The 24,514-nt window shown below is 54.4% G+C and overlaps 1 protein-coding gene across 1 annotated transcript in view; it reads left to right on the top strand.

Moving 5' to 3' along the window:
* Nucleotides 1–23,984, top strand: part of Tbc1d2 (TBC1 domain family member 2) — a 43,031-nt gene extending 19,047 nt beyond the window's left edge. The window contains exons 5-13 of the mRNA XM_021200998.2: nucleotides 759–955; nucleotides 8,331–8,696; nucleotides 13,058–13,168; nucleotides 14,024–14,205; nucleotides 14,821–15,297; nucleotides 20,154–20,274; nucleotides 21,760–21,945; nucleotides 22,427–22,548; nucleotides 22,955–23,984. Of these exons, the coding sequence (XP_021056657.1) occupies nucleotides 759–955; nucleotides 8,331–8,696; nucleotides 13,058–13,168; nucleotides 14,024–14,205; nucleotides 14,821–15,297; nucleotides 20,154–20,274; nucleotides 21,760–21,945; nucleotides 22,427–22,548; nucleotides 22,955–23,162 (1,970 nt within the window). The 3' untranslated portion in view covers nucleotides 23,163–23,984. The remainder of the gene's footprint in view (nucleotides 1–758; nucleotides 956–8,330; nucleotides 8,697–13,057; nucleotides 13,169–14,023; nucleotides 14,206–14,820; nucleotides 15,298–20,153; nucleotides 20,275–21,759; nucleotides 21,946–22,426; nucleotides 22,549–22,954) is intronic.
* Nucleotides 23,985–24,514: the final 530 nt, after the last annotated feature.

Raw genomic sequence — 24,514 nt, 5'->3', positions numbered from 1 at the left:
GTACTTAAAAGGGTGAGGAGTGACTCCAAAGAGCAACTGTATCGCCAAAGATAGTGCCCAGTACAGATGCAGAGTCCTAAAAGCTGCACAGAAGCTTAAGCTGGAACTTAATGTGTGTGTGTGTGTGTGTGTGTGTGTGTGTGTGTGTGTGTGTGTGTGTGTGTGTTTCTTCTCTCCATAGCTGGGTGGGTCAGTCCCCTCCCCCGGCCCAGGCTGACTCAGGTTTATACTGCTGGGGGAGGGGCGCTCCAGAATCTTCCAGGTGTCTGTTCTCCAGATGTGTTACCTTTGTTTACCTGCTGAGGCTCACATGGCTCCCCTCCCTCTTCAGGCTCCAGGTGAAGACTAAGGATTCCGTTGGTTTCCCCGTGAGACAGAGTCTCATGTATCCCAGGCCTCTAACTTGCTGGAGCCGAGAGTGACCTTGAACTTACAGTCTTCTACCCCTGCCTCCTGTGCTGGGATACAGTGCACCACTGGGTTAGGGTGTTTTATTGTGGTAAAATACATATACATAACAAAATTTACCATTTTATTACTTTCCATTACACCATTCAGTGGCATTGAGTGCATTTACACTATTATGTGGCTTAATGCCATCTTTCCCGCAGAATTCCTAGTAATCATTCATAAATCAGCAAAGTGTATTTCCCCCTTTCCAGTTCATAAGGAAAATGCAGAAAGATGCTGTTGCCTGAAGATATGGGTAAGGCACCTGTAGGTCTGCCCATCCTGACGTCCATGTTTCTCTCAAGCAGAAAAAGAGCCAGAGGATCCTGCCAAGTCTGCACCCAGGTCCTCTGTGCCCTCGGGTCCCACGCAGAAACCCAAGCGGCAAAGCAACACCTTCCCGTTCTTTTCTGATGGACTCGCTCGGAGCCGCACAGCCCAGGAGAAGGTGGTGGCCTTGGAACAGCAGGTGCTGATGCTCAGCAAAGAGCTCAAGTCACAGAAGGTGAGCCCCAGCCTGTTCCCAGGAGCCCCATTGTGCCCCGTGGCCTCTGAGCAGTGCCTCATCCCAACCTGGCACGGCTAGTTTGTGGTCTTCAAAGGACAACTGTAGAGGCCAGAAGTACCTCGCTCTCAGTAACTCAGAAGCATACTGTCACAAACCAGGTGTTAGGGGGCCACCAAAGGTATGGTGACTTACTTTAATAATTGAGTCTTGGATGCCTCTTGGACTTGGATGGTCTGACCCAACATGGAGGACCATGGTGCTTAAGGTGCTGCCTGGGTGCAGGATCTTGGGAGGGGTCTCCAGTGTGCAAGGAGAATGGCCGTACCTTCTGACTGTGTACAGATACCTGAGGGACTGGCAGAGGAAAGACAACACTGGCAAGATGTGGCAAAGAACAGTGACAGGAAAGGGGATGTCATTTTCATATGGAAGTTCACTGTAGCAGTTGCAGAGGGGGATGTGTAGCCATTGTGGAAAATAAAGGGCATTAACATGTTCAGAAGGCTTCGTTCACCTCAGAGCAGGGGTTGGTTATGGGGAAGGCTATTCTGTGCCTCGGCGAGCATCAGTGGCCGAGGTGTAGGGGAGCTGCAGCCTGGGCAGGTACCTCTCTCTAGCATAACGACAGCAGAGGTCTTACAGCTGTTACCGTGAAGCCCGCGAGACACGGGTGGGCTCCCCCCCCCCCGTGAGGAAGACGGAAGCTGGCGCCTGAGCCCCAGCTGCCTGCGCCCCTTCCTGCTTCCTTCTCTGATCCTCGCTGCACAGGACTCAGGCAGCGGTGGGGCGTGTGCTCGGTATAGCTGAGTCTCCGTCCCCCACGAAGTCTTTATAGCTGAGTCTCCATTCCCTGTGATCCCTCTTGTGTTTTCTGCCCTGTGTGGGGAGAAGGCAGTTGAGAAGAGCACTCTCTGACTTTCTAACCTGGCCCCGTCACAGCAGGCCAGGGGTTGCAGTCAGTGAGGTAGATGGCAATTGGAAAGGTTTCTTTCCTTCATGCGTCTTTACCTCAGGCCCACAGCGTGCATGCAGTGTGCTGGTGTTGGGAAAGAACAGAGTGAAGGTCACAGGCCCAGCCCAAACGAGGCATGCATTGCATAGCAGAGGAAGCTAAATGAACACTCAGACAGGTACTTGCTGCATGTGACATCCAATGTGGGGACATAGCAGTAATGTGGGAGCTCACGTCTTCCTTGAGCCCAGGGATCTGTCTTTTCCTCCTGTCCTTGTCACTAAAAGATATTCAGTTGACTGTAACGGCTTCAGATCCCTGGATTCACCCAAACTTGGAAGAAAATGGAAGAGAAACGCAGATTGTACAAGGTTCCTGTCCTGCTGCCACGTGTCCCTTCTTCCTAGACACATGGGTAGCTCGCCCCCAACCTAGCCTTTCTTTCTAAGGGATAACAAGTGGTCAAAGATGCTCAGGAGGCCCTGGGAGACCTGTGAACCTCTGGAGGCTCCCTGCCTTTCTTCCATAAACGAAGGCAAGAGTCTTAGAGGCTAGCAAGGATTGCCAGGAAATACCCCATTCAGACAGAGAAAGTCATGAGGAAGTTGTTTAGGCCTTTCAAAATGTGGATTTTTTTTACTGGGTAACTTTCCAGGAAACCTTCTCTTTGTTGAGAAAGATGGCAGGGAGAAAGGGTTTGTGGTCTAGCCTTTGACTTCTAGTACGAGTGCACTTCACTGTCTCATGCGTGCATGGCAGGCTAGCCCGACTCCCAGAGCAGACAGGCCTACATTCTGCCTGTGACGTGTCTGCTGACCACCCAGCCCGTATCCTCATGTAAATGTACTTATGGTCATTCTTCTGGAGAGGCCCAGGTCTGAGCCTGGCAACCCACAATGCACCACAGCTGCATGTATGGCCACCAGGCTTTTAGCTTGGTATTCCCAACCCGAAGTGTCAGTTCCTCCTGCCTTACAACGAGCAGGCTCCCTCCCCGGGCTCTGAGGAGATGGTCGAGTGATTCTGTCAGCTTCCAGGAAGTGCATTCCTGGCCTAGCAGTGATGTGAGGAAGACAGAAGCTGGCGCCTAAGCCCCAGCTGCCTGAGCCCCTTCCTGCTTCCTTCTCTGACCCTCGCTGCACAGGACTCAGGCTGGGGTGGGGCGTGTGCTCCCCGGGGCAACACCCATGAGATGCTTTCCTGGGTGGGTAAGGGGTCTAGTTAACCTCAGGAGAAAATAACAATATATCTTAGGTCAGCCAACCATGTAGGTCAGTGGTTCTCAACCTGGAGGTCATGACCCCTTTGGGGGTGACCTAACACCATCAGAAAACACAGATATTTACATTATGACTTGTAACAATGGCAAAATTACAGTTATGAAGTAGCAACTAAAACAACTTTATGGTTGGGGTCCCCACACCACAAAGAACTGTGTTAAAGGGCCGCCGTATTAGGAAGGCTGAGAACCGCTGATGTAGATGAACACCAGTGGATTCAGTGGCCCGGTGAGAATTCGTGCCTCAATATTTTGCTGTGGAAAGCATACTGGGGACCAAACCCTTGGCCTCGAAGACGCTGCCGACCTATGGGGAAGAGAAGATAGAGTATGCTAACCGTCATGTTAACATGTCGTGGCCCCAGCACACACAGGGCAGTGTGAGCATCAGCTGTAGTTCTTACCACAGATGCCACCCTCCCTTTCTGAACAGGAAACTGAAGATCTGAGGGTCTGAGAGCTCTCCAGACCCAAGTGTCCCAGAGGTCAAACGTGGGCTTGGAGTCTGATATGCCTGCCACTAGAGCTTACTGTGGCAGCCGCCACCGCCACTCAGTCCTCTCTCTGAGCCTGGCCCAGTGGCGCTTAGAGGTGGTGACCTCCCTGAGGTCTGATGCTGTCCACAGCCAGGGCCACCTCCTCTCCTCCCCAATTTCATGGCGTAGCATCACACACAAGTCCCAGGACTGACCTTGGAAAACATGAGCACACTCTCAATGCCTCCCTATCGCAATGGGCCCACTGGAGACTGATACCCAGGAAGTCACCATCCATCTCACCAACCCCATCGTTCGACCTACAGAGGTTGGTTTAGACTCCAGGAGCCAGCACCAGGTGGCGGGTTGTCTAGGTGTCTCAGGCCCCTGAGCTGACAGTCACACCCAGTTTGAAAGCTGTCTGACCTGGCAGATGGCTGGCTGTTGGCTGGCGGTGGCCATCTGTCAGGTGGCCATGTGGACTCACTTGAGATGCCTTGGTTCAGAACTCGAGAGTCCCTGTCTTCAGACAGGACTTGGCCCTGACTTGGGAGGAGGGCTGGGAGGCAGCTTGACTGACACAACTTGAGGAAAAGCTTTTGACACTTTTTAAATTCTTGAGGCCACTCTGCCTGGACCTGAGGTCTTTGTCACCTTCTGATTCTGAGAAAGTGAGCACTGTGAAGCGGCGAGTCTGAAAGCCCCCTGCTAGATCTGCCCTCCTTAGTTAGGTCTGTTGGCCTGTTCTTTGTGACTGTGGGAATCTGCCTACGGCAGGCTGCTTTACAAAAGAAAGGTTTGCTGTGTTTCAGGGTTCCACTGACTGCTGGGGTGCTCACAGCCACTCTTGGCTTATGTTAGGCAAGCACCCTACCAACACGAGCTTTAAGGCTGAAGTGCCACACCTGGGATGCCTTACTGACAGAGTTCTTAGACAATTCAGGGCATTACATGGCGTCACAAGAGGGTGTGCTTGGCTGTGTGCGCGCGCACGTGCATGCGTGCGTGCGTGCGTGTGTGTGTGTGTGTGTGTGTGTGTGTGTGCGTGTGTGCGTGTGTGCGTGTGTGCGTGCATGTGCACGCACGTGCGTGTGTGTGTGCATGTGTGCGTGTGCATGTGTGTGTGTGCATGTGCGCGCACGTGTGTGTGTGCATGTGTGCGTGCATGTGTGTGCGTGCATGTGTGCGTGTGTGCACGTGTGCACGCGTGTGTGCGTGTGCAAGTGCATGTTTGTGTTCTGGCTTCCCTGTTCATCAACAGGAACCAGTGGTAGAGACTCTATCCTTATGACTTTATCTGATGCTATGCACCTCTCAAAGGCCCCAGTGGCCCAAGGGACTGTTTCCTCCCCTCTCCCTCTTAATAGCTTCCAGTGGGACCACAAATCAATATATGAAGCAGAGTGAGGCCCATGTTAACTCCCAGCCATTGTCCTGAACTTCACGTGGCCATGCACATATGGGTGCACATAAATCAGCAAAATAAAGGCTGATTTAAAAGGGTGACATATTGGCTTTTAAAATGGAAAATAAGGGGGCTGGAGAGATGGCTCAACAGTTAAGAGCACTGCTTGCTCTTCCAGAGGTTCTGAGTTCAGTTCCTAGCAACCACATGGTGGTTCACAACCATCTGTAATGGGATCTGATGCCCTTTTCTGGCATGCAGGTGTACAAACAGAACACTCATATACATTAAAAAATAAAAATAAATCTTCCACAAAAAAATAAAAAAGGAAAAGGAAACAACTCATGACCAGGTCTGAAAACCTGAGATAGGCCACACAACAACTGAGTCGAGGCACCAGATCTGCTGCTTCCTGGAATCGGTCCTCAGGCACTGCTCATGATGTATGACCGTGCAACCTGAGAACCACCCAGCTGCTCCTCCACAGGGGCCCAGGATGCAGGGGATTTTGCTGCGTCCATCCTGTGTTCCTGACATGTCCCATGTGGGTGCTGCTAACTTCAACACTGTGATGTTAAGCTGGGGTGGAGCCCATGCCAGTAGAGTACGGGTCTAATGTGAAGCCCACCCTTGTATTCCCAGCACTCAGGAGGAGGAGGCAGGATGGCCAGATGGTCAAGGCCATCCTTAGTCACACGGCGAATTCTGGAGGCTACATGAGAAGCCAGGGCCCTGGTTGGGGACCCTCTGCTCCGGCCCACTGACTTTTTAGCCTTAGCTTTTCCCTGGGCTTCAGTCTCCAGGTGACACCCCGGTGGCTGGGCAGAAGGGCCACCAGGGTCTTTCTGGCCTCCAGGTTTCCTGTATCTCTGAGCTTCCTGTGAGGCCGCCTCCTCTCCGCAGGTTCCTTTTTCCCAAGCATGTCTTCTGGGTGGGGATGGGGTGGGGTGGTGGTTCCTGGCTGGAAGCCTGATTGGAGATGCCAGGAACCAGGTGAAGGAAGGACTTCACTGGCTGCAATGAGTTGGCTCCCAGATCCCCCCGAAGCAGAGGAAGATACTTATGGGCTAGCAAGACTCACCCGGCAGTGACCCAGGGCCATCTCCAAGGCTCAGCTAGACCCTGGAGCCACAGGAGTGTTAATCTCTCACTAGAGCCCCAGGAAGCCGTTTCTCCACTGTGGAACATTCCAGACATAGTGGTCTGGTGTGCAATCGTGTCCCCACCCCACCTGCTGGCCACACCCATGAGGCTTCAAACCTGCCCTTTCTGCCCCCGACCCCCTGCCCTTTGTTCGGGCTGTCTTTGGGCTTTCTTTGGGGGCCTAGCCTGGAAAGGCTGCCCACTCTCACCTCCCACCGGCTGCTGACCACCTCTGACCCTCAAGGCTGTACGAATTGTTTTTACCGCGTTGTCTAGTGTAAGGGTCTTTCATTACCTCTACCCCAGGCAGAAGCCACCGGGCCCCACCAAACCTGCCTGCCCCCCTCTCACCATCCCCCTACAGTGGCCTGTCTTTACTGCCAGTCTTTGCAGTCCTCGGAAGTAGGAACTATCCTCATCCTTTTCTGGGCGACAGCACCTGGCATGATGGTGTGGGATTAATTCTTGAACTTGGAAGCCTGAGGCAGGAGGATCACGAGTTTGACGTCAGTATTAGCCTGAGCTAATAGTAAAGTTCTGCCCCGAGAACAGTCCAGAACTAGAGATTTGTCAGTAGATCCAAGGTGGTCTTACTAGCCGCTCAGGCATGGTCTCCGTCCAGCAGGTCTCCCAGATGGAATCATGATTAGTTCCATCCAGCCGATCTACTGACTGGGACCCTGCAGCGTGGGCATAGTTAAGGTCTCACTAAGAGAATGTGTATTCCAAGTACATGGGGTCAGAACGGTGGCCTGTGGGGCCTCCCTGCACCGGGCTGCTGGGCTGCCTGGCTCCTGAAGCTCTGATTCTGGCCCTGGATCCACTCATTCCCTTCCTTGGGGTGGCAGGCCTGGGTCCTGGGAAGTTAGAGATCTCAGGGACCGTGAAGCACTGCGGAACTGAGGTCAGAGGAGGAAAGGCTAGGCTGTGTCCAAGCCATCGAGCACTTGCTTCCTGGACTGGCAGTGTTTCTCATTGCTGGGCTGAAGGTGACACACAGGGAGATTGAGTTTGCTTGGTGAGTGTCCTGGATCTCTCCCCCAGTCCTGGCTCAGCTTGCTTGGGCGTGGCTGTTTGGATGCTGTATTCCTAACTTTTCCAGTTACTGCAACAAAACTTGATAAAAAGCACCTTAAAGAAAGAAGGGTTGGTCTGGAGAGGTGGCTCAGTGGTTAAGAGCACTGACTGCTCTTTCAGAGGTCCTGAGTTCAAATCCCACCAACCACATGGTGGCTCACAACCATCCGTAATGGGATCTGATGCCCTCTTCTGGTGTGTCTGAAGACAACAATGGTGTACTCACATACTCAAAATAAATAAATAAATCTTTTTTAAAGAAAGAAAGATAGACAGGCAGGTAGACAGACAGACAGACAGACAGACAGACAGACAGACAGAAGGGTTATTTTGAGGCACAGTTCAAAGTTACATTCCATCAATGCAGAGAAGTCCTGGCAGGAGGAACTTGAGGCAGATCATCACCTGGCATTCGTACTGGGAAGCAGAGAAGGTAAATGCACGCCCAGCTCTCTTCCCCCTTTTTCTCCTTTGAATTCAGTCCACAACCCCAGCCCCCACATTTCAAGTGTGTCTCCCCACCTCAGTTAACCTCGTACCTAAAAACTGGTTCACAGGCATGCCCAGATGTCTGTTTCCATGGTGATTCTAAATCCCAACAAGTTGACAGTCAAGATGAACCATCACAGATGCCATCTTGAGGATTCTGGAGACTGAACTACCGTGGCAAGAAGGGATGCCACAGTTTCAGAGTGAGAGGCAAGAGGCATACCCACATGCCACACCTCTGCACCCCAGTCCCATTACTAAGCTCAGGCTCTGGGGTCTGGTGCCTTAGGGCTGAACTCTCCTCTCCTGAGCTTCAGTTTGTTCTTCTCTGAAGTAGACATGTGTAAGTCGGAGTGTGGGTTCAGCTCCCATAACAGAGAAGCCTCTGAGTGCTGTAACCCGTAGAATCTCCATTTTTCTCTTGCACTGTGAAATCCAGATAACAGTGAGTCTGAGCTGGTGACGGTGGGCGGCTCTGCGGCCCTCAGCATGAGATAGTATGCCATAGTGCTTGCCTGCCTAGCGCTCACGCCTGCTCCCTTCCCACCCAGGAGCTGGTGATCATCCTACACAAGGCCCTAGAGGCTGCCCAGCAAGAGAAGCGAGCCTCCAGTGCCTACCTGGCAGCCGCCGAGGACAGAGACCGGCTGGAGCTGGTCCGGCACAAGGTGCGGCAGATCGCGGAGCTGAACCAGAGGGTGGAGGCTCTGGAGCAGGGCCGTGAGCGCCTGGCGCACGAGGCCGGCCTGCGGGAGCAGCAGGTGCAGGCGCTCCAGCAGAACGTGCAGCTGCTCATGGAGAAGAACCAGGCCAAGCAGCAGGTCATCTGCAAGCTCGCCCAGAAGCTCACGGAGGACCTTGCCCAGCCCGCTGACAGCGACTTCCTGAGCCAGCAGGAGAAGATGGAGCATCTGAAGGTAGGCCCCCTCTCTACCCAGCATGCTTTCTTCGCCACGGGGGAGGATGCCATGAGTGGACTTCTAGTCGGGGCAGAAGTCGCCCCTCATTCTGGAACATCCTAACCAGAACTAGGTAGCCAGAGGAAAATTCCTCTTCCACCCCTCGGCTTGTGCAGACCAGATGCAGTGTGACCTTTTATGCCGCGTGAGGAATGAACAGGCTCCCAGCTTATCAATTTAGAGCTGAAGGAGCCCAAGCATAGCCCAGTCTGCAGCCTGGTGGCACAGCCCCCTTCAGTGCCACTCTGTTACCCAGGATGCCCAAGGCTCCCAGGCTGCCCTCAGCTCAGTCTCACACGTCTAACAAGTGACCTGTGCTGGCTGTGGCTGGCCCAAGGCAAGGGCTGCAGGCACCACTGAGGCTCCCCACACGCCAGTACTGTCTTCAGAGTTAGCGCTATCAGCTCTGTCTGGCCTGGGCTAACCCTGCGAGGCAGTGGCTGACAGATGGGAGCTTCCCACTGTCCAGCTTCAGGCGCCAGGAGTAAAGATGCTTGCCCAGCGGCTGGTGCAGAGGTGGGAGCAGGGCGGGGCTGGAGCTCAGGTCTGGGACTGTTCTATCTGCTCTGCACACAAGCTCTTCCAGCCTCGCTGTGCCACCTTCCCTGCCTTGCTCTGCTTCCCTTCTCAGTCTCATCTCTCCTCAGGCCACCCCCAGCTCACAGGAACCAACCGTGACAGGAGGGCTGGGGACATTATTTAAGGTGTGATGCCTGTTGTGAGCCACGGGGTCTCTGCGGCCCAAGCAGCAGCCTGCCTGAGGCTAAGGATGGGTGCTCTTGACCTCACTCGCTGTCTCTAAGGACGGCACACAGAGCCAGAGCCGGACTGTCCCAAACACTGCCTCCCGTGGCCTCCCGTGGCCTCCCATGTTTTATAACTGGGACCAAAGAATTGCTGGGTGATGGGAGGGAGAGAGAAAGGAGAGGCTTCTGGGAGAAGCACGGGGTGGTCAAGCATGGCCACTGCTCACCCTGTGAAATAAGCTTGCCCCGAGGCTGAGTCCTGCACTCTGCGCCTTGCTAGCTGATTGGCTTTGGTCAAGTCCTTTCTCCTCTGTGGGATGTGGCCTAACTCTTCCTGAGACTGAAGAATCCTTAGAATGAAGGAAGGGGACATGAGACCCCAAACTAGTAGGGGCAGGATGGCTGTTATCCTGGAGTCAAGGGCTATATTTAGGAATACACCAGAAGGGCAAGCAGCCAGAAAGCTCTTGCCATGCGTGTGGCGGTGGGAATGATTCTTGTTACCCTATATGCCCTGGTTCTTCTTGCCTCCTTCCTCCTCGGGTGTCCATGGTTTTGGACCCAATAGATCAGCACAGTGCTGAGACAAAGATCGCTCAGGTGGCTCTGGAGTGCCAAGGGCCACTTGTTATCCTGCCTCCCCTAAGAGCCAGAGTGTGACCCTCATTTGCATCTGTGGGAAGGTCGTTTGTCACTAAGGTCCATTGCGAGGAGACTCGCCATCCTGGGATCTTATGCTTGTAGATCCTGCTCCTGAGCCCAGAACAGGGGCCTGACAGAGCTGCATGGACTAAGTGTGTCTTAGTTCGTAGCCCTCAGAAGGCCCATTAACTGGCCTTTATCAGCATGTGCCCAGAGAGTGCTCACACTTCCTGCTTGCTTGAGACAGGACACCCAGTCTTAGAGAAAGGGCTTCTTATCCCACGAGGGGAGCTGGGTTCTGATCACACAGCAGCAGACAGCATGGTAGACTCAGGCTCTCCCACACAAACATTTCCCGTGACAGTCTGTAGTGTCTGGTTCTTCGCAGGTGGCAGCAGGCTCTCCCCTCCTGGGCTCCTCCTGCATGTTGTCCTCTTGCTTTGCTTTGACTCTGTGTGGCTTCTTCTCTTCTCTGAGGTCTCTCTTTTTCCTCCCTACAGTTCTGAGCCAAGGAGAGCACTCAAGGTAGGGCACCAAGCTGATTGGTGGCTGCCCAGCCGCCATTTCCACCCACTGTGCTTCAGGGGGGCGCTCACACCCACCTCCTTAGCTGGGCACCTCCTGCCTTCCCTTTGACCTGGAAACGGCCACCCTATGTGACAAATCCATATTTTCAAAGTCTGCGGAGTGCCTGTGCTCAGCCTGGGAGGTTGGGAGCGAGGAGCAGGGTTGCGTGTCTCTCGGCAGGCAGTGCTGGTTGCTGAGTGCCTGCCGTGGGTTGAACATTCCCAGGTTGGGATCCTTGCTTTCTTCCCACACCAGCTGCGTCATTGAGGGGTTCACCATTAGATCCTTGTTTCCTCATCTGTAAAATGGGAACAATGCTACTTTCACACTTGACCCACAGATGGCACACAGTGGGACTGCAGGACTGACAGGCAATTTAAGCACCTCACCTAGGTGCTTGTGGCTTATCCCAGGTGCTGGATAAGAATCCCCGTAGTCAGTTACAGCAAGCAGACTGAGGGAACAGATGGGCTGTGGCAGTGACTAACAGCCTGGGACTTTTCCCCAGTAGGAAAGGAAAGCCTGCATTCTCAGGGGATGTGAGCGGGCAGTATGCTTGAATGGCTTCTGGAATGTTGTTCTCAATGGAAAACAAAAGACTGTGAGTGTACTGGATAGCTTTGTGTCAACTTAACGCAGCTGGAGTTATCACAGAGAAAGGAGTTTCAGTTGGGGAAATGCCTCCATGAGATCCAGCTGTAAGGCATTTTCTCAATTAGTGATCAAGGGGTGAGGACCCCTTGTGGGTGGTGCCATCTCTGGGCTGGTAGTCTTGGGTTCTATAAGAGAGCAGGCTGAGCAAGCCAGTAAAGAACATCCCTCCATGGCTTCTGCATCAGCTCCCGCTCCCTGACCTGCTTGAATTCCAGTCCTGACTTCTTTCAGTGATGAACAGCAGTATGGAAATGTAAGCCGAATGAACCCTTTCCTCCCCCACTTGCTTCTTGGTCATGATGTTTGTGCAGGAATAGAAACCCTGACTAAGACAGTGAGCTACAGCTGTAGCTCTATATGGACCTTCCTGTGGCTCACCCAGCTTCTGCTCAGGCAGCATCTGCCACCGTGTGCTGGACTGTCCAGGGAGAGCTCAGTGCTCAGAGCTATTTATCACCATAGCTTCATACTTTAAAAGGTGCTAGAGAGATGGCTTGGCAGTTAAGAGCAATGTCGTGAGTTCAATTCCCAGGACCACACAGTGGGTGTCTCACAACCATCTATACTGGGATCTGATGCCCTCTTCTGGCATGCAGATGTACATGCAGATAGAACACTCATGCGTAAAATAATTAAATCTTTTAAAATATACATACACGCGCGCACACACACACACATATGAGAGAGAGAGAGAGAGAGAGAGAGAGAGAGAGAGAGAGAGAACTTAGTCGGCTACAGAAAATTTCCCAGTAGTGTCTAAAAACTCAGCATGGAGGTGCACACCTGTGTGTCCCCGCTGTCCTAGAGGCTGGAGCAGGAGGAGGGGGAGGAGTTAGGGACCAGCCCGGGATACATGATAGGACATCTCAAGGGAAGCAAAGGAGAGCCATGTGTGGTGGTATATGCATAACCTGCACAGCCTTGGGATGGACCCAACAGGGACAACACGGGAAGGAAGGAAATGACAGACACGCCCAGAGGAGCTGTGCTGGGACAGCCACCATGCGCCGATGCACCAGTAGCATGGGTTCATTATATGCAGCCGCACCAGGGGAGAATGACTCTTGGCACTGGCATCCCTGACGTGGTTCTGCTCAGGACTGCACCCACGACTGCATTCACTGCACAGTCTCGGGCTTGGGAGATGGAGGCAGGAGCGTCTGGAGTTCAAAGCTAGCTTCAGCTCTGTAGCAGATTCAAGACCAGCTTGGGATACATGAGACCCTGTCCAAACAAACACACAAAACCAGAAAGGAAAACAGAAAAGAAAGAGAAGGGGCCGGCAGTGGGCAGAGCCTGTCCTCAGATGCCACCCAGGCTGGGTTTGAGTCCTCTGGTCAAAAGTATGCAAAACCCTTGAGCATCACACGGGCGTGTGTACAAAGTGATGCTTAGCAAGGGGCTATCCACACACCTGCGCTGTGTGTCAGGAGACCAGGCCGTATCCTGGAATGTTGGAGGGGGAGGCAGGATGCGGAGGAATTCAAGGTCTTCTGCAGCAACTCAGTGAGCTGGAAGCCAGCCTGGGCTACCAGAGGCTAAGAATGGTGATGGCAGCCATGTTGAACTCCAGGTCTAGGGTGCTCCCTACCACTCCCCCCCCCCCCGGGTCATTCGGGAAGGAAGTTTTAGCAGCAGCTCCTTTAAGGGGGACTTGCCCAGAGCAGGATGCTTGCAGTACCACTGCTGACCCACCTTGCTTTTTTCCAGGATGACATGGAAGCATATCGGACCCAGAACCGCTTCCTCAACTCTGAGATCCACCAGGTCACCAAGATCTGGAGGAAGGTGGCGGAGAAGGAGAAAGCCCTGCTGACCAAGGTACCGGGCCGATGGCCGCACCCGTGTTCCTCCACTCCCTGCCCCTTGCCGCCCCACCTCCGCTTCCCTAATCTCTCAGGTCTGTCACGCCTGTGGCAGCTTTGTAGAAGGCAGACGTGGCATACAGGTCGGTCTGGAGGCTCTGTCCAGAATCCCTGCAGCATTGGAGACAAGACACAGAAGTTCTCAGTGAGAGGAAAGAGGTGGACAGGGAGAGACCAGAAGGGTAGGAAGGCCAACGGCTCCCCAGAGGGTTGGATTGAAAGTGCCCGCCAACACATGCAGGTGGTGCCTGGGCAGGACGGTAGCGTTTGCAGCTTCAGCCCTGAGGCCAAGATGAAAATTGAGCTGGCCCAGCAATCATGCCAAAATTCCACCGTCTCTGTCTCACAGAGACAAAAAGCAAGGCCCAGAGCACACCGGACTCACCCAAACCCGGCTGACTTGTTCACTGAAGTGGAGATAGGGGTGGGAGTGCAGGGGAACACTTCAGGCTGAGGAAGAGGGTCCCCAAAAGCCTAAGGAGGAAAGTAGACAGTGAGGGCTGCAGGGGGAGCCCTGAGGGTTGAGCCCGCAGAGCTGTCTCTGTGCCCAGTACCAGGGAAGGCTTTACATGAGGCTCACTGGTCCTTGCCAGGCTCCTGAGGAAACCCCATGTTACCCATGTTTAAGCTACCAGAGCCATGAATAGCTTTGGGCCCTCCCAATTCTGCTTCCCCTGCCCCACCCCTCTCCTGGACCTGCAGATAGAGAAAGGAAGCCATGGCTTACAGCGGGGAAGTGAATGAGACCCAAGACCAGGGAGGGAGTAGCCTAAGCAGCCCAGAGCCCTGACCGACTGCTCCACTCTCGCAGTGTGCCTACCTCCAAGCCAGGAGCTGCCAGGTAGAAAGCAAGTACCTGGCCGGGCTTCGGAGGCTGCAGGAGGCAGCAGGGGCCGAGGCTGGCGACTTCCCGGAGCTGCTGCAGCAGCTGATCCAGGAGGCACTGCAGTGGGAAGCAGGAGAGGCGGACAGTGTGGGGCTCAGCCCCGTCAGGTGAACCCTGTGGGCGACCAGGGAGGGACTGCGGGGCAATGGTGAGATCCTTGTCGCCTGACCACATATGCCAGCACTACACAGCTGTGGGCTCCCCGGGCTCAGGCACATAGGATGTGGGACACACAGCTGAGGGGGGCGGACCTGTTGGAGGCACACAGACCACGTAGCCACCGCGCCCACAATTGCTCAAGCTGCCTCCTGCAGCCAAACCCTGGCTGGGCACAGCAAGCAGGAAGTTGTGTCTATTGGGCTCCGGGGTCACTGGCAGTCATCTGCCAGGTTTGCTTTGTGTCCCTAAGCAAGTCACTTTGCCTCTCTGCTCTCTGTATTCAGCCCCCACGTAATGTGGGTAAGGAGCCCCACCTCGCAGGCTCCCCGGGGATGGATAAGGTGGCCCACACAGCCCACACAGTGAATTGCAGCCAGTACATGCATCTCTCCTGGGCTGCATATATGCTCTTCTGTTTACCGAGGGGATTGCCCTCATCTTCAGGAGGTTCTCCCCACTGTTCAGATAAGCAAACTGAGGCCAGGCTCTGGAGCGGTGTCAGTGAACCCAGGGTGCGAGCCCATCCAGGGACAGCCGTGCTAACATGGCCCTTTTGCCATCAGCGAGTACGATGACTATGGCTTCCTGACGGTGCCAGACTACGAGATGGAAGACCTGAAACTGCTAGCCAAGATCCAGGCCTTGGAGGTGCGCTCCCACCACCTGCTGGCCCTCGAGGCTGTGGAGAGGTCACTACGGGACCGCTGGGCTACCCAGACGGAGCTCGTGCCCTCCGCCGAGCTCAAGCAACTGCTTCGGGCAGGTGTGCCCCGAGAGCACCGTCCGCGCGTCTGGAGGTGGCTGGTCCACCGCCGTGTCCAGCACCTGCAGGCTCCCGGCTGCTACCAAGAGCTTCTAGCCCGGGGCCGGGCATGTGAGCACCCTGCGGCTCGTCAGATTGAGCTGGACCTCAATCGGACCTTCCCCACCAACAAGCACTTCACCTGCCCGACCTCCAGCTTCCCAGACAAGCTCCGCCGGGTGCTTCTGGCCTTCTCCTGGCAGAACCCCACCATTGGCTACTGCCAAGGCCTGAACAGGTGAGAACACAGTCCTCTCTTCCCAGCATGCCTCTGTCTCGTAGCTCAGACCCCAGAAGGCCTTTGGCGTTGATGCTTGCCACACTTCCTGCAGAATGTCCGGTGGGTCTTAGGAACGGTCCCGTGTTTGCAGGAGTGCTATCAGCTCAGAAAGCGGATCTCCCTGGGTTACTGTCTGTTTGACTCTGGTCAACAACAGAGGGAGAGGGATCGCATTGAGGATACAACCACTCTGTTGGTAGAGGTGGCTGTCCCCTCCAACACTGGGGGACTCTCATGAGTCCCCTGGTTATTGCCATAGAAATTGCATAGTCTCCGATATTTCCCAAAGCAAGTTTGACTCAATATAATTTGAGCACACATATCCTCAAGCTAAGACTTACATAGACTGCCTGCTCTCCCTGCAGAGCAGGTGATGCGTGACATTTATCTAGCACAGAGTCAGCGCTCAGAATGCCCTCACTCATATTTCAATGGGTCCCAGGGGCAGAGACTTTCTGTATTTCTATTTCCAGTCTAAATGTGAGTGAAGTTGAGCATGTGCATGTAATTTCTGGGATTTGTGAGTTAAACTCCCAGCAGTCCCGGAGCTCAGTCCAGACCTCTGTCTCAGCTAGACTGTCAGGGTCTATCGCTGTGCTGCCTGGGACAGGCGACATCTGTTAGACGGCCTCCCGCTCTCACTAACCCTGTGCAGTCCTTTCTACATACGTTCAATTCCAGAAGGGACACGTGCGAATCTGTGAGGGGACAGGCAAGACGGCCCGAAGGTAAAGGGGTCAGCTGAACTCGAACCCCGGATGGAATACACATGGCAGGGGAGAGAATCAGCTCCCACAGTTGTCCTCTGGTCTCCACACACTTGGCACGTGCATACATAGTCACACATAAATGTAATTTTTTAAAAAAGTTTAAGAGGGTCTAGAGAGATGGCATTCTTGGTGCTTCTATTGTTGTGATAAAACACCAGGACCAAAAGCAGCTTGAGGCGGAAAGAGTTCATTTCATCTTACAGTCATCGTCCAGCCTCCAGGGAGCCAGGAGGAGCTCGGCGGGGACAGAGGCCAGAGGAATGGTGCTTGCTGGCCTGTTCCCATGGCTTGCTCCACCTACCTTCTTACAACACCTAGGACCACCTGCCCAGACGTGGCCCTGCGCACAGTAGGCCAAGCCCTCCCACAGGAAATGCTAATTAAGAAAATGCCTCCTTTGAAATTCCTTTTTCCCAAACGACTCTAGCTGTGTCCAGTTGACAAAGCTCTAGCCAGCACAGTCTGGCAGCAGTTAAACTATGTCAGAGGGCAAGGCTCAGGTTCCCAGCAGCCACGCGGTGGCCTGAAACCGCCCACAGCTCCAGTTCCAGGGGATCTGACGCCCTCTTCTGGCCTTCATGGGCATGCATATGAGCATAGTGCACATGAACCCATTTAAGAACACAGAGACACGTAAGAATAGTAAGTAATTCTTTTTTGATTTAAAAAGAGAGAGATCAAGTAAAGCAGTGAACGCTGATGAATTCTTAACCGAAATAACGAGGGGGCATAAAGATGGGGCTCCGCAAGAAGCAGAAGCAGGACAGTCACAAGTTCACGGCCTTTCTGCCTGGACTAGAGTCGAGACTACCTTGTCTCAAAAAAAAAAAAAAAAAAAAAAAAAAGGGAAGGAAGGAAGGAAGGAAGGCAGGCACCTGAGGCTGTGACTCAGTGGTAGGATGCTTGTCCAGCATGTGCAAGGCCCTGAGTTTAACCCCCAGAACTTTCCAAAAAAAATGGAAACAGAAGCTGTGAGGGACCAGAAGCTCCGGGATTAGGTAAGTTTTAAGCTCTGACCCTGCAGGTAGAGGTGGGGGCCCCATCTTCCAGCTGAGACCTGAGGTTATAGAAGCTGTCCAGAATTTCACTGCGTGGCAGCCCAGCAGCCTCTGGCCCTGGATTGGCTCATGCCCAGTCCTTTCCTACAACCCACCCTCTAAGTGAGAACTGGGCCACAGGGGATGCTGGACCACCCCAAAGCTTTTCCGATCCAGTGTGTCCTTTATAGAGGCCGGGGCCTTAGCCACACAGGGGATCTAAACTCCAGAGGTTGGCCAATGGCTAAGGGACAGGGAAAGCTGTCATGGTAGAAGCCTCGGGAACAGAATACCCTGGTGTACAGGGAAGTAAGACCAACAAGAAGGCGGCCACAGGAGGACACGTGAAGCAAAAGGGGGCAGGTGCCTTTCAGTGCATCTCTCGAGGCTGCCTTTGCTTAAATTGATATGCAAGCACACATAATTGGTATCCACGCAAATATTTATACTGTTGCTTTAAATAGAAAGCTATGTACACTAGAGCCTGCCTCGATCTCAAGAGAGGTAATGTTTTTTGCAGCTGCAAGTCCCTTATGGTTGTCTGTGTCGCCATCTAGTGGTCAATCTTAGAACTCCATGCACTGTGGCAGAATCAACAGTTCACCTAAGGCAGCTTGTTCCTAGGGTTACAGATAACGCAGAGATGTGTGTTGCCAGCTCAGAGCAAGCATTTGAAGTCCATTCCCCTATGAGAATGTGAGTGTGCTAAATGTAGTTCTTGCCGCCCTCTGCACATGCCTTTGCAGGCCCGTTCGGGTGGTGTTCCATTGTACTCCCCTCCTCCCCTAGCAGTGGTGAGCCCTGGCGGGGACTACCCTCCAATAACTGGCCATCTGTATGCAGAAGTCTAAGACAATACAGACTGGAGTTCCTAAACTGAGGACATCCTGAGCTTTGTGGGAAAGAGTGGGTTAGGATAGACAGCAGCAGGCTGGACTTGGGCATCCGGGATTGGTCCCCTCTGCCAAGATGACCTTAAGTGATGGCCACTTTTGCCTTCTGAGTTCCGGTGTCCCCATCTGTGCAGTAAGATGTTTGCCTTGACCAGAGGTAACCAGAAAAACTACTAGAGACCTGCTTGAAGGAATGTCTAGGTAGTGTCCAGGCTCAACAGCCAAAAGTTCCATGATCGATTACATAGTCTCCCCTGGCCACCGACAGAGTGGTAGTTGACACACAGGACATTTTCTGTTCTTGAACCTGGTGACCTCTACAGGTCCCCTCCCCCTGCTCCAAGAGCCTCCGATGTCCCAGGAGACCTGTGGCTGTTTTTCTCTTTCGGCACTCAGCTCAGAGGGTTTGTGTAAATACACATGGAAGGCAGAGCCAGAGCAAGGGGGCGGTTGGCTCCCTGTGCGATCGGCTGAGAAAGGAGAAAGGGCGCTCGCTCTCTGTTTTGGGAGAAACAGTCCTGTGCTAAGTCATGAACCTCAAAAGAAAATGGGAGTCATGAATCCAATCCATGAAGAACCCCAAGACGCATAAACACTTGGCTCTGAAAGGGCTCTGCAGTGCAGGCTGGGGTGGCGTGCACCTGCAATGCCAGCACCCACAGACTGAGGCCAGAGGATTGCAAGTTCTAGGCCAGCCTGGCTATATAGTGAGACTGTCTCAAAATAATAATAACAACCAACAACAACAATAATAATAATCAGAGCTGGAGAGATGGCTCAGTGGTTCAGAGCACTGACTGCTCTTCCAAAGGTCCTGAGTTCAATTCCCAGCAACCACATGGTGGCTCACAACCATCTGTAATGGGATCTAATGCCCTCTTCTGGTGTGTCTGAAGACAGCTACAGTGTACTCACATACATAAAATAAATAAATCTTTTTTTTTTTAAAGGTCAGGAAGACTTTTTGGGTTGGTTTGGTTTGGTTTTTTGAGCCAGGGTTTCTCTGTGTAGCCCTTGCTGTCCTGGAACTCACCTTGTAGACCAGGCTGGCCTCAAACTCAGAAATCCACCTGCCTCTGCCTCCCAAGTGCTGGGATTAAAGGCGTGCACCACCACGCCTGGCAGGAAGACTTTTTTAAAAAAATTAAAACAAAATAAAAATCAAAGCTTCTTTAAGTCCACAGAGAGCCCATGACTTCCAGTACAGCCCCCTTCTCCCTACAGATGCCCTGAAGAGGGCTGCTCCCAGACCTGATGTGTAACATACAGAAGGGCCCCATGGTTCCAGGGTCCCTGTATCAGAATGTCCCTTGGGCTTGTTGCCCAAGAATGTCATGAGGCTTTGCTGAAGCACTCCAAGCCTCCAAGAGTGTCTGGGACGGGCTGTGTGTTTGCCAGGGTCCATGGAAGCCGTGTTGGGGAGGGGTCTCTTGGATTGGCCTGGATGTGTCCCCTCGGGAAGGTGGAAGAAACAGAGTGCTTCTCTGGGGGAGATGTCCCCACGCAGCTCGAGACTTGTCTGTCTGCCCCACCCTGGTCTCAGCAGGACCTCATAACTGGTGAGGGCGCATAGGAGGAAAAGCAGTGTGTGCCCAGCACAGGGTGTGCCAGTGAGTAGGGAACTAGGTCTGCTCTCCTTTGGGACCCCACAGCCCCGACAGGTGGGCGGTGTCCCTCACAGGCTCTCAAAGCTTGCCAGTGAAGGCGAAGGTGGCCAGTACTTACCGAGCACTGGCTGTGTGCCATGCACTGGGTGGACAGCAAGCGTGCTGACTGCCAACACTGGTCCTCACCCAGCCCTGATGCTTACGAGGAGGCCGAGGCTGAGACGGGTTAAGTAGTTTACCCAAGGCCACCCAGGAAACAGTCCTTAGCATAATTGCCACCCAGGCAACCCAGCCTCAGAGCCTCATTCTGAATTGGTCCTCACGGCTCCGGAAGTCGACCTGAGCATCCTCCAAACCTCTCACCCCGGGCGCCATGACTACCAGCCTGGTCCGGGTTTAGGGCTAGGCCAGTGCTGTCTAGAGGTCTCCCCAGGACCCTGGATGCTGTCTCTGCCATGCAACACTGCAACGGCTGTGGGTCACTCCTGGCTCCTCCCTCCTGTGCAGGCTGGCGGCCATCGCCCTGTTGGTCCTAGAGGATGAAGAGAGTGCCTTCTGGTGCCTGGTGGCCATTGTGGAGACCATACTGCCGGCTGAGTACTACAGCAAGACACTGACTGCATCCCAGGTGAGCAGGGGGGTGGAACATGGGCCCCACCCGAGGCTTAAGAATTGCAAGTGCAAAGTCACATCCCATCCCCCAACCGTTCTTGTTGAGGCAGCCCTTCTGCCTTGCAGCTTCCATCCTTCCTTCTCCCTCCTCAGCTCTCTTCCTTCCTGCCGCCGTGTCTGATACCCACCGCTCCTCCTGGGTGCCCTTTAGGATGGCAGGGATCAAGTGCAGCTGCAAGGAGAGAGCCAGCTCAGACTGAAAAGGGACTGCACCTGGCCTCATGGAGAGGAAGGGACCAAGTATGGCCCTTGATGAGGCAGGGTCAGGCTCCCCTGTTGCCTGCTCCACCATCCTCATGTTCGTTGCCTGTTGGTTACAAGAGGGCTGTACCACCCTCAACACTGTCTATGGCCATGGTGTATGCCAGAAACAGACAGGTGGCCACTGGAGTTTCAGTCTGAAGTTTCTCCTTTCTGCCTTCTTTTGGTCAGAACCATGTCTTAGGTCTGCCCTGCTACAGTAAGGCCAGCTGGGAAATACCATATCTCATTGCTGCATCTTAACATCTCTGAAAGGGAGATGCATTGAGCACCAGCATCAAGCTTGCTTTTGGTTTACCTTGACCTTGGAGAATTGGCCACATTCAGAAAAGAGAAGATAGGCAGCCGGGGACCCCACCTAGTGTCCCCTGTTACCAGCAGAGGGAGGAGTCTGCCCCTGCCTTGACTTCTGTACTGTAGATCACAGGCAGTTCTTGGTCCCATTTCACCACGGATGTGGTGGCTCACATGGGGCTCTGATGATGTCATGCCTGGGAGGGAGGGAGGGAGAGAGGATGTCCCTGAGTACTCACCAACACTGACCACTGACGTCTGGACAGACTTGCACAGGGAGCACTGTCGCAGTTCTAGGCAAGGAAGAGCAGTAGGGGACACAGATCAGGTCACTGCCAAGGAGGAGGGAGCTGCCCCAGGAGTAACCAGCCACGTCCACTGAAATAAATAAGGCAGAGCCACCAGGAGAGGTCACTAGCAGCTGTGGCCTGCAGCTTCCTGCTTTAGATTCCTGCCACCTGATGTAGCAGGACACACTGTGACATCAGTATCTGTCCCAGGCCCTCAGCCCAAGTGTCTGCCAAGCATCTTAAGAGTCAGACCAATATGGGTCTAGAGAAGCTGCCTAGAAAAGTCTCTTTTGTTCCTGAGAACATGAAACAAATTAGTTGCCAGGGACACTGGCTGGGTGAAGGGGCCAAGGACTAACCCACGGAGAGACCATAGCAAAGCCTGTTGCTCTACCCAACATGGAGGCATGGTGATATCGCCGCGCGCGCGCGCGCGCATGCGCGCGCGTGCGCACACACACACACACACACACACACACACACACACACGCACCACCCCCAGGACAAGACGGGCCCGCCCAGGACCTCTGGTGTGGGGCCTGAAGGGCAGGCAGAGAGGGAGCCAGCAGCGCTGACAGGCCTCCTCTGCCTCCCAGGCGGACCAGCGGGTGCTCCAGGACCTCCTCTCGGAGAAGCTGCCCCGACTGACTGCGCACCTGGGGCAGCACTGTGTCGACCTCTCTCTCATCACTTTCAACTGGTTCCTTGTGGTCTTTGCCGACTCTCTCATCAGTGACATCCTCCTGCGAGTCTGGGATGCCTTCCTGTACGAAGGGACTAAGGTAAGTATGCCTGGTCCCTCTGAATGGAAAGACGGCCACCTGCCTTCTGTGATACCAGAGAGCTCAGCTCCTTAAGCCGTGAAGTGCTCTGTGCAATATGAGAGGAAGTAGCGGCCCTGCCTCTGAAGCCTGGGTCTGGTCCAAGCCTTGCCTGTGACCTCACCAGGCGATCCACCAGCAAAGATGCTACTGGGACTACCGCCCTTGACTGCAGCAGGGCAGTGTCTCTTGTGTCTTGTGGAGAGCTCAAGCTTCAGAGACCAGGCATAAAGCAGAGTCTCAAGCTGTGTTCCCTTCAGGGCTTCCTGTCACCTGTCTTCCCCTCCCGCTGCCTCCCACACTCCGTGGCCCTAGGCTTCCACTCTGGCCTGCCAGAAACCTCCATGTTCCCGGAATCGCTGAGTCTTGTCCCCGCCCCCCTGCACCCCGCCAACAGTACCTGCCTGGGCCTGTACCCCACCTGAACCCCAGTGTGCCCTAGGTGGTGTTCCGATATGCTCTGGCCATCTTCAAGTACAATGAGGAAGCGATCCTGCGACTCCAGGACAGCCTGGAGATCTACCAGTACCTACGTTTTTTCACCAAGACCATCTGCGACAGCCGGTGAGCTGCCCACCCCCTCGGTATGGCAAGCAAGCTCAAAGCCCACCTTCACCCTGCCATCAATACCCAGGAGGTGGGACAACCAACCCACCACTGGCCCTGCCCCTAGGAGCCTCCTGGCTCCCTCCTCCACTGCTACCACCATCTTGAGCCTGACCCCTACCCTCAAAGCTAAGCTTCCATGTGCCTCCTCCAGGAAGCCCGCCAGAGCTGCCCATCCTTTACTGGATCAGGTACCTGCCTAGCTCCCTCCAGCCTCAGCTCTAGGTGGGAATGGTCTCACCCCCTCCACCCCCCACCCGGAAGGTTAGCTCCAGAAGGCAGGGCCGCCATTCTAGGGTGGATGGTGTCGGGACCCGCCCGAAACTGGTAACCCTTGCCCTGGCTGACTGTACCTTCCTTTCAGGAAGCTCATGAGCATAGCCTTCAATGACATGAACCCATTTCCCATGAAACAACTGCGGCAGCTTCGGGCAGCCCACCGAGAGCGACTGGAGGCAGAACTGCGTGAGCTGGAACTGGTGAAAGCCGAGTACTTGCAGAGACGGGCATCCCGGGGCAGAGCGCCGCCCGAGGGCTGTGTCAGCGAGGACGAAGGAGAAGGCGACAGCTGATGGAGCCCTCTGTCCCCAAAGCCTTTCTCACCTTTGCTGGCAGGAAGATAGAGTTCAGCCCTGGGCCGGAAGTGTGTGTGACCCTGGACGAGGCCCTTGCCCTCTCCAGGCCTTAGTCTCCCAGGCTTGCCAGCCTGTGTCACAGCCCCACAGAGCACTTTCACACACAGGCCAGAGAGGCAGGGATGCTCGCCGGGTCACCTGACCAGTCTCTGAGGCACCACCGGTTCCGTTCCGTTTGGATTTCGTCTTCTGACCAGGTCTCTGGGAACTCAGGCTGCAGTTGAGCGTGGCCCTGACCTTCCGATTCTCCTGTCAGAGCCATGATGACTTAAAGCAATGTCCCTGCGGCTGATGGCACTCCCTTTAGGACAGAAGCCGTCTCATTGCCAGGGCTCCTGGGCACAAGGTGTCAGGAATGTTCCCGCTGGCACCCTCTGGCACCTTGGTCACTGTTCGGTGGCACCCCAAGTTCAAGGCTTACATTTTCAGGGTACCTGTCTTTCCAGACAGTAGCCCCTCTGAGCTGCCCCCTGGATCTGTGTGGAGACCGCCCTGCTCATACAGCCTCGTGCCTAAAGCTTGCCTCCTGTTTACAGTCCACTGGGGACATCCCAGGGGAGCCCCTGCCTGCCACCCTGAGGAACCTGATGTGGCCTGGACAGTGGACCTGAAGCAAGTGCCCGCCCTGGCCTGCCTCTGTCCAGTGGGGCCAACAGGGTAGGCTTGGGAGGGCGAGCAGGGCAGCAGCCCACCCAGCTCCCCAGCCAGTTGGTAAGCAGCTGTCGTAGTCAGGGTTTCTATTCCTGCACAAACATCACAGCCAAGAAGCATCTTGGGGAGGAAAGGGTTTATTCAGCTTATATTTCCACTTTGCTGTTCATCACCAAAGGAAGTCAGGACTGGAACTCAAGCAGGTCAGGAAGCAGGAGCTGATGCCGAGGCCATGGAGGGATGTTCTTTACTGGCTTGCTTCCCCTGGCTTGCTCAGCCTGCTCTCTTATAGAACCCAAGACTACAGCCCAGGGATGGCACCACCCACAAGGGGACCTCCCGCCTTGATCACTAATTGAGAAAGTGCCCCACACTGGATCTCATGGAGGCATTTCCCCAACTGAAGCTCCTTCTCTGTGATAGCTCCAGCCATGTCAGATTGACACACACAACTAGCCAATACAGCAGTCTTACATGGAGGGGGCATGGCTAGGTGGTGACCAGCTCTCCCAAAAGCCACCACCAAAAAGCCAAAAACAGGTCGAACTGAGGGCACGGGCCGCTGGATAAACAGTGCCCTCTCTACCACTCCCCAACCAAGCCACAGCCCCCACCTCTCCTCTTCCTCAACTCTCCCT

The sequence above is a fragment of the Mus pahari genome, chromosome 6, assembly GCF_900095145.1.
Source record: "Mus pahari chromosome 6, PAHARI_EIJ_v1.1, whole genome shotgun sequence".
NCBI classification, from domain to species: domain Eukaryota; kingdom Metazoa; phylum Chordata; class Mammalia; order Rodentia; family Muridae; genus Mus; species Mus pahari.
The sequence above is the reverse complement of the archived record's forward strand: the minus strand, read 5'-3'. Positions and strand labels throughout refer to the sequence as shown.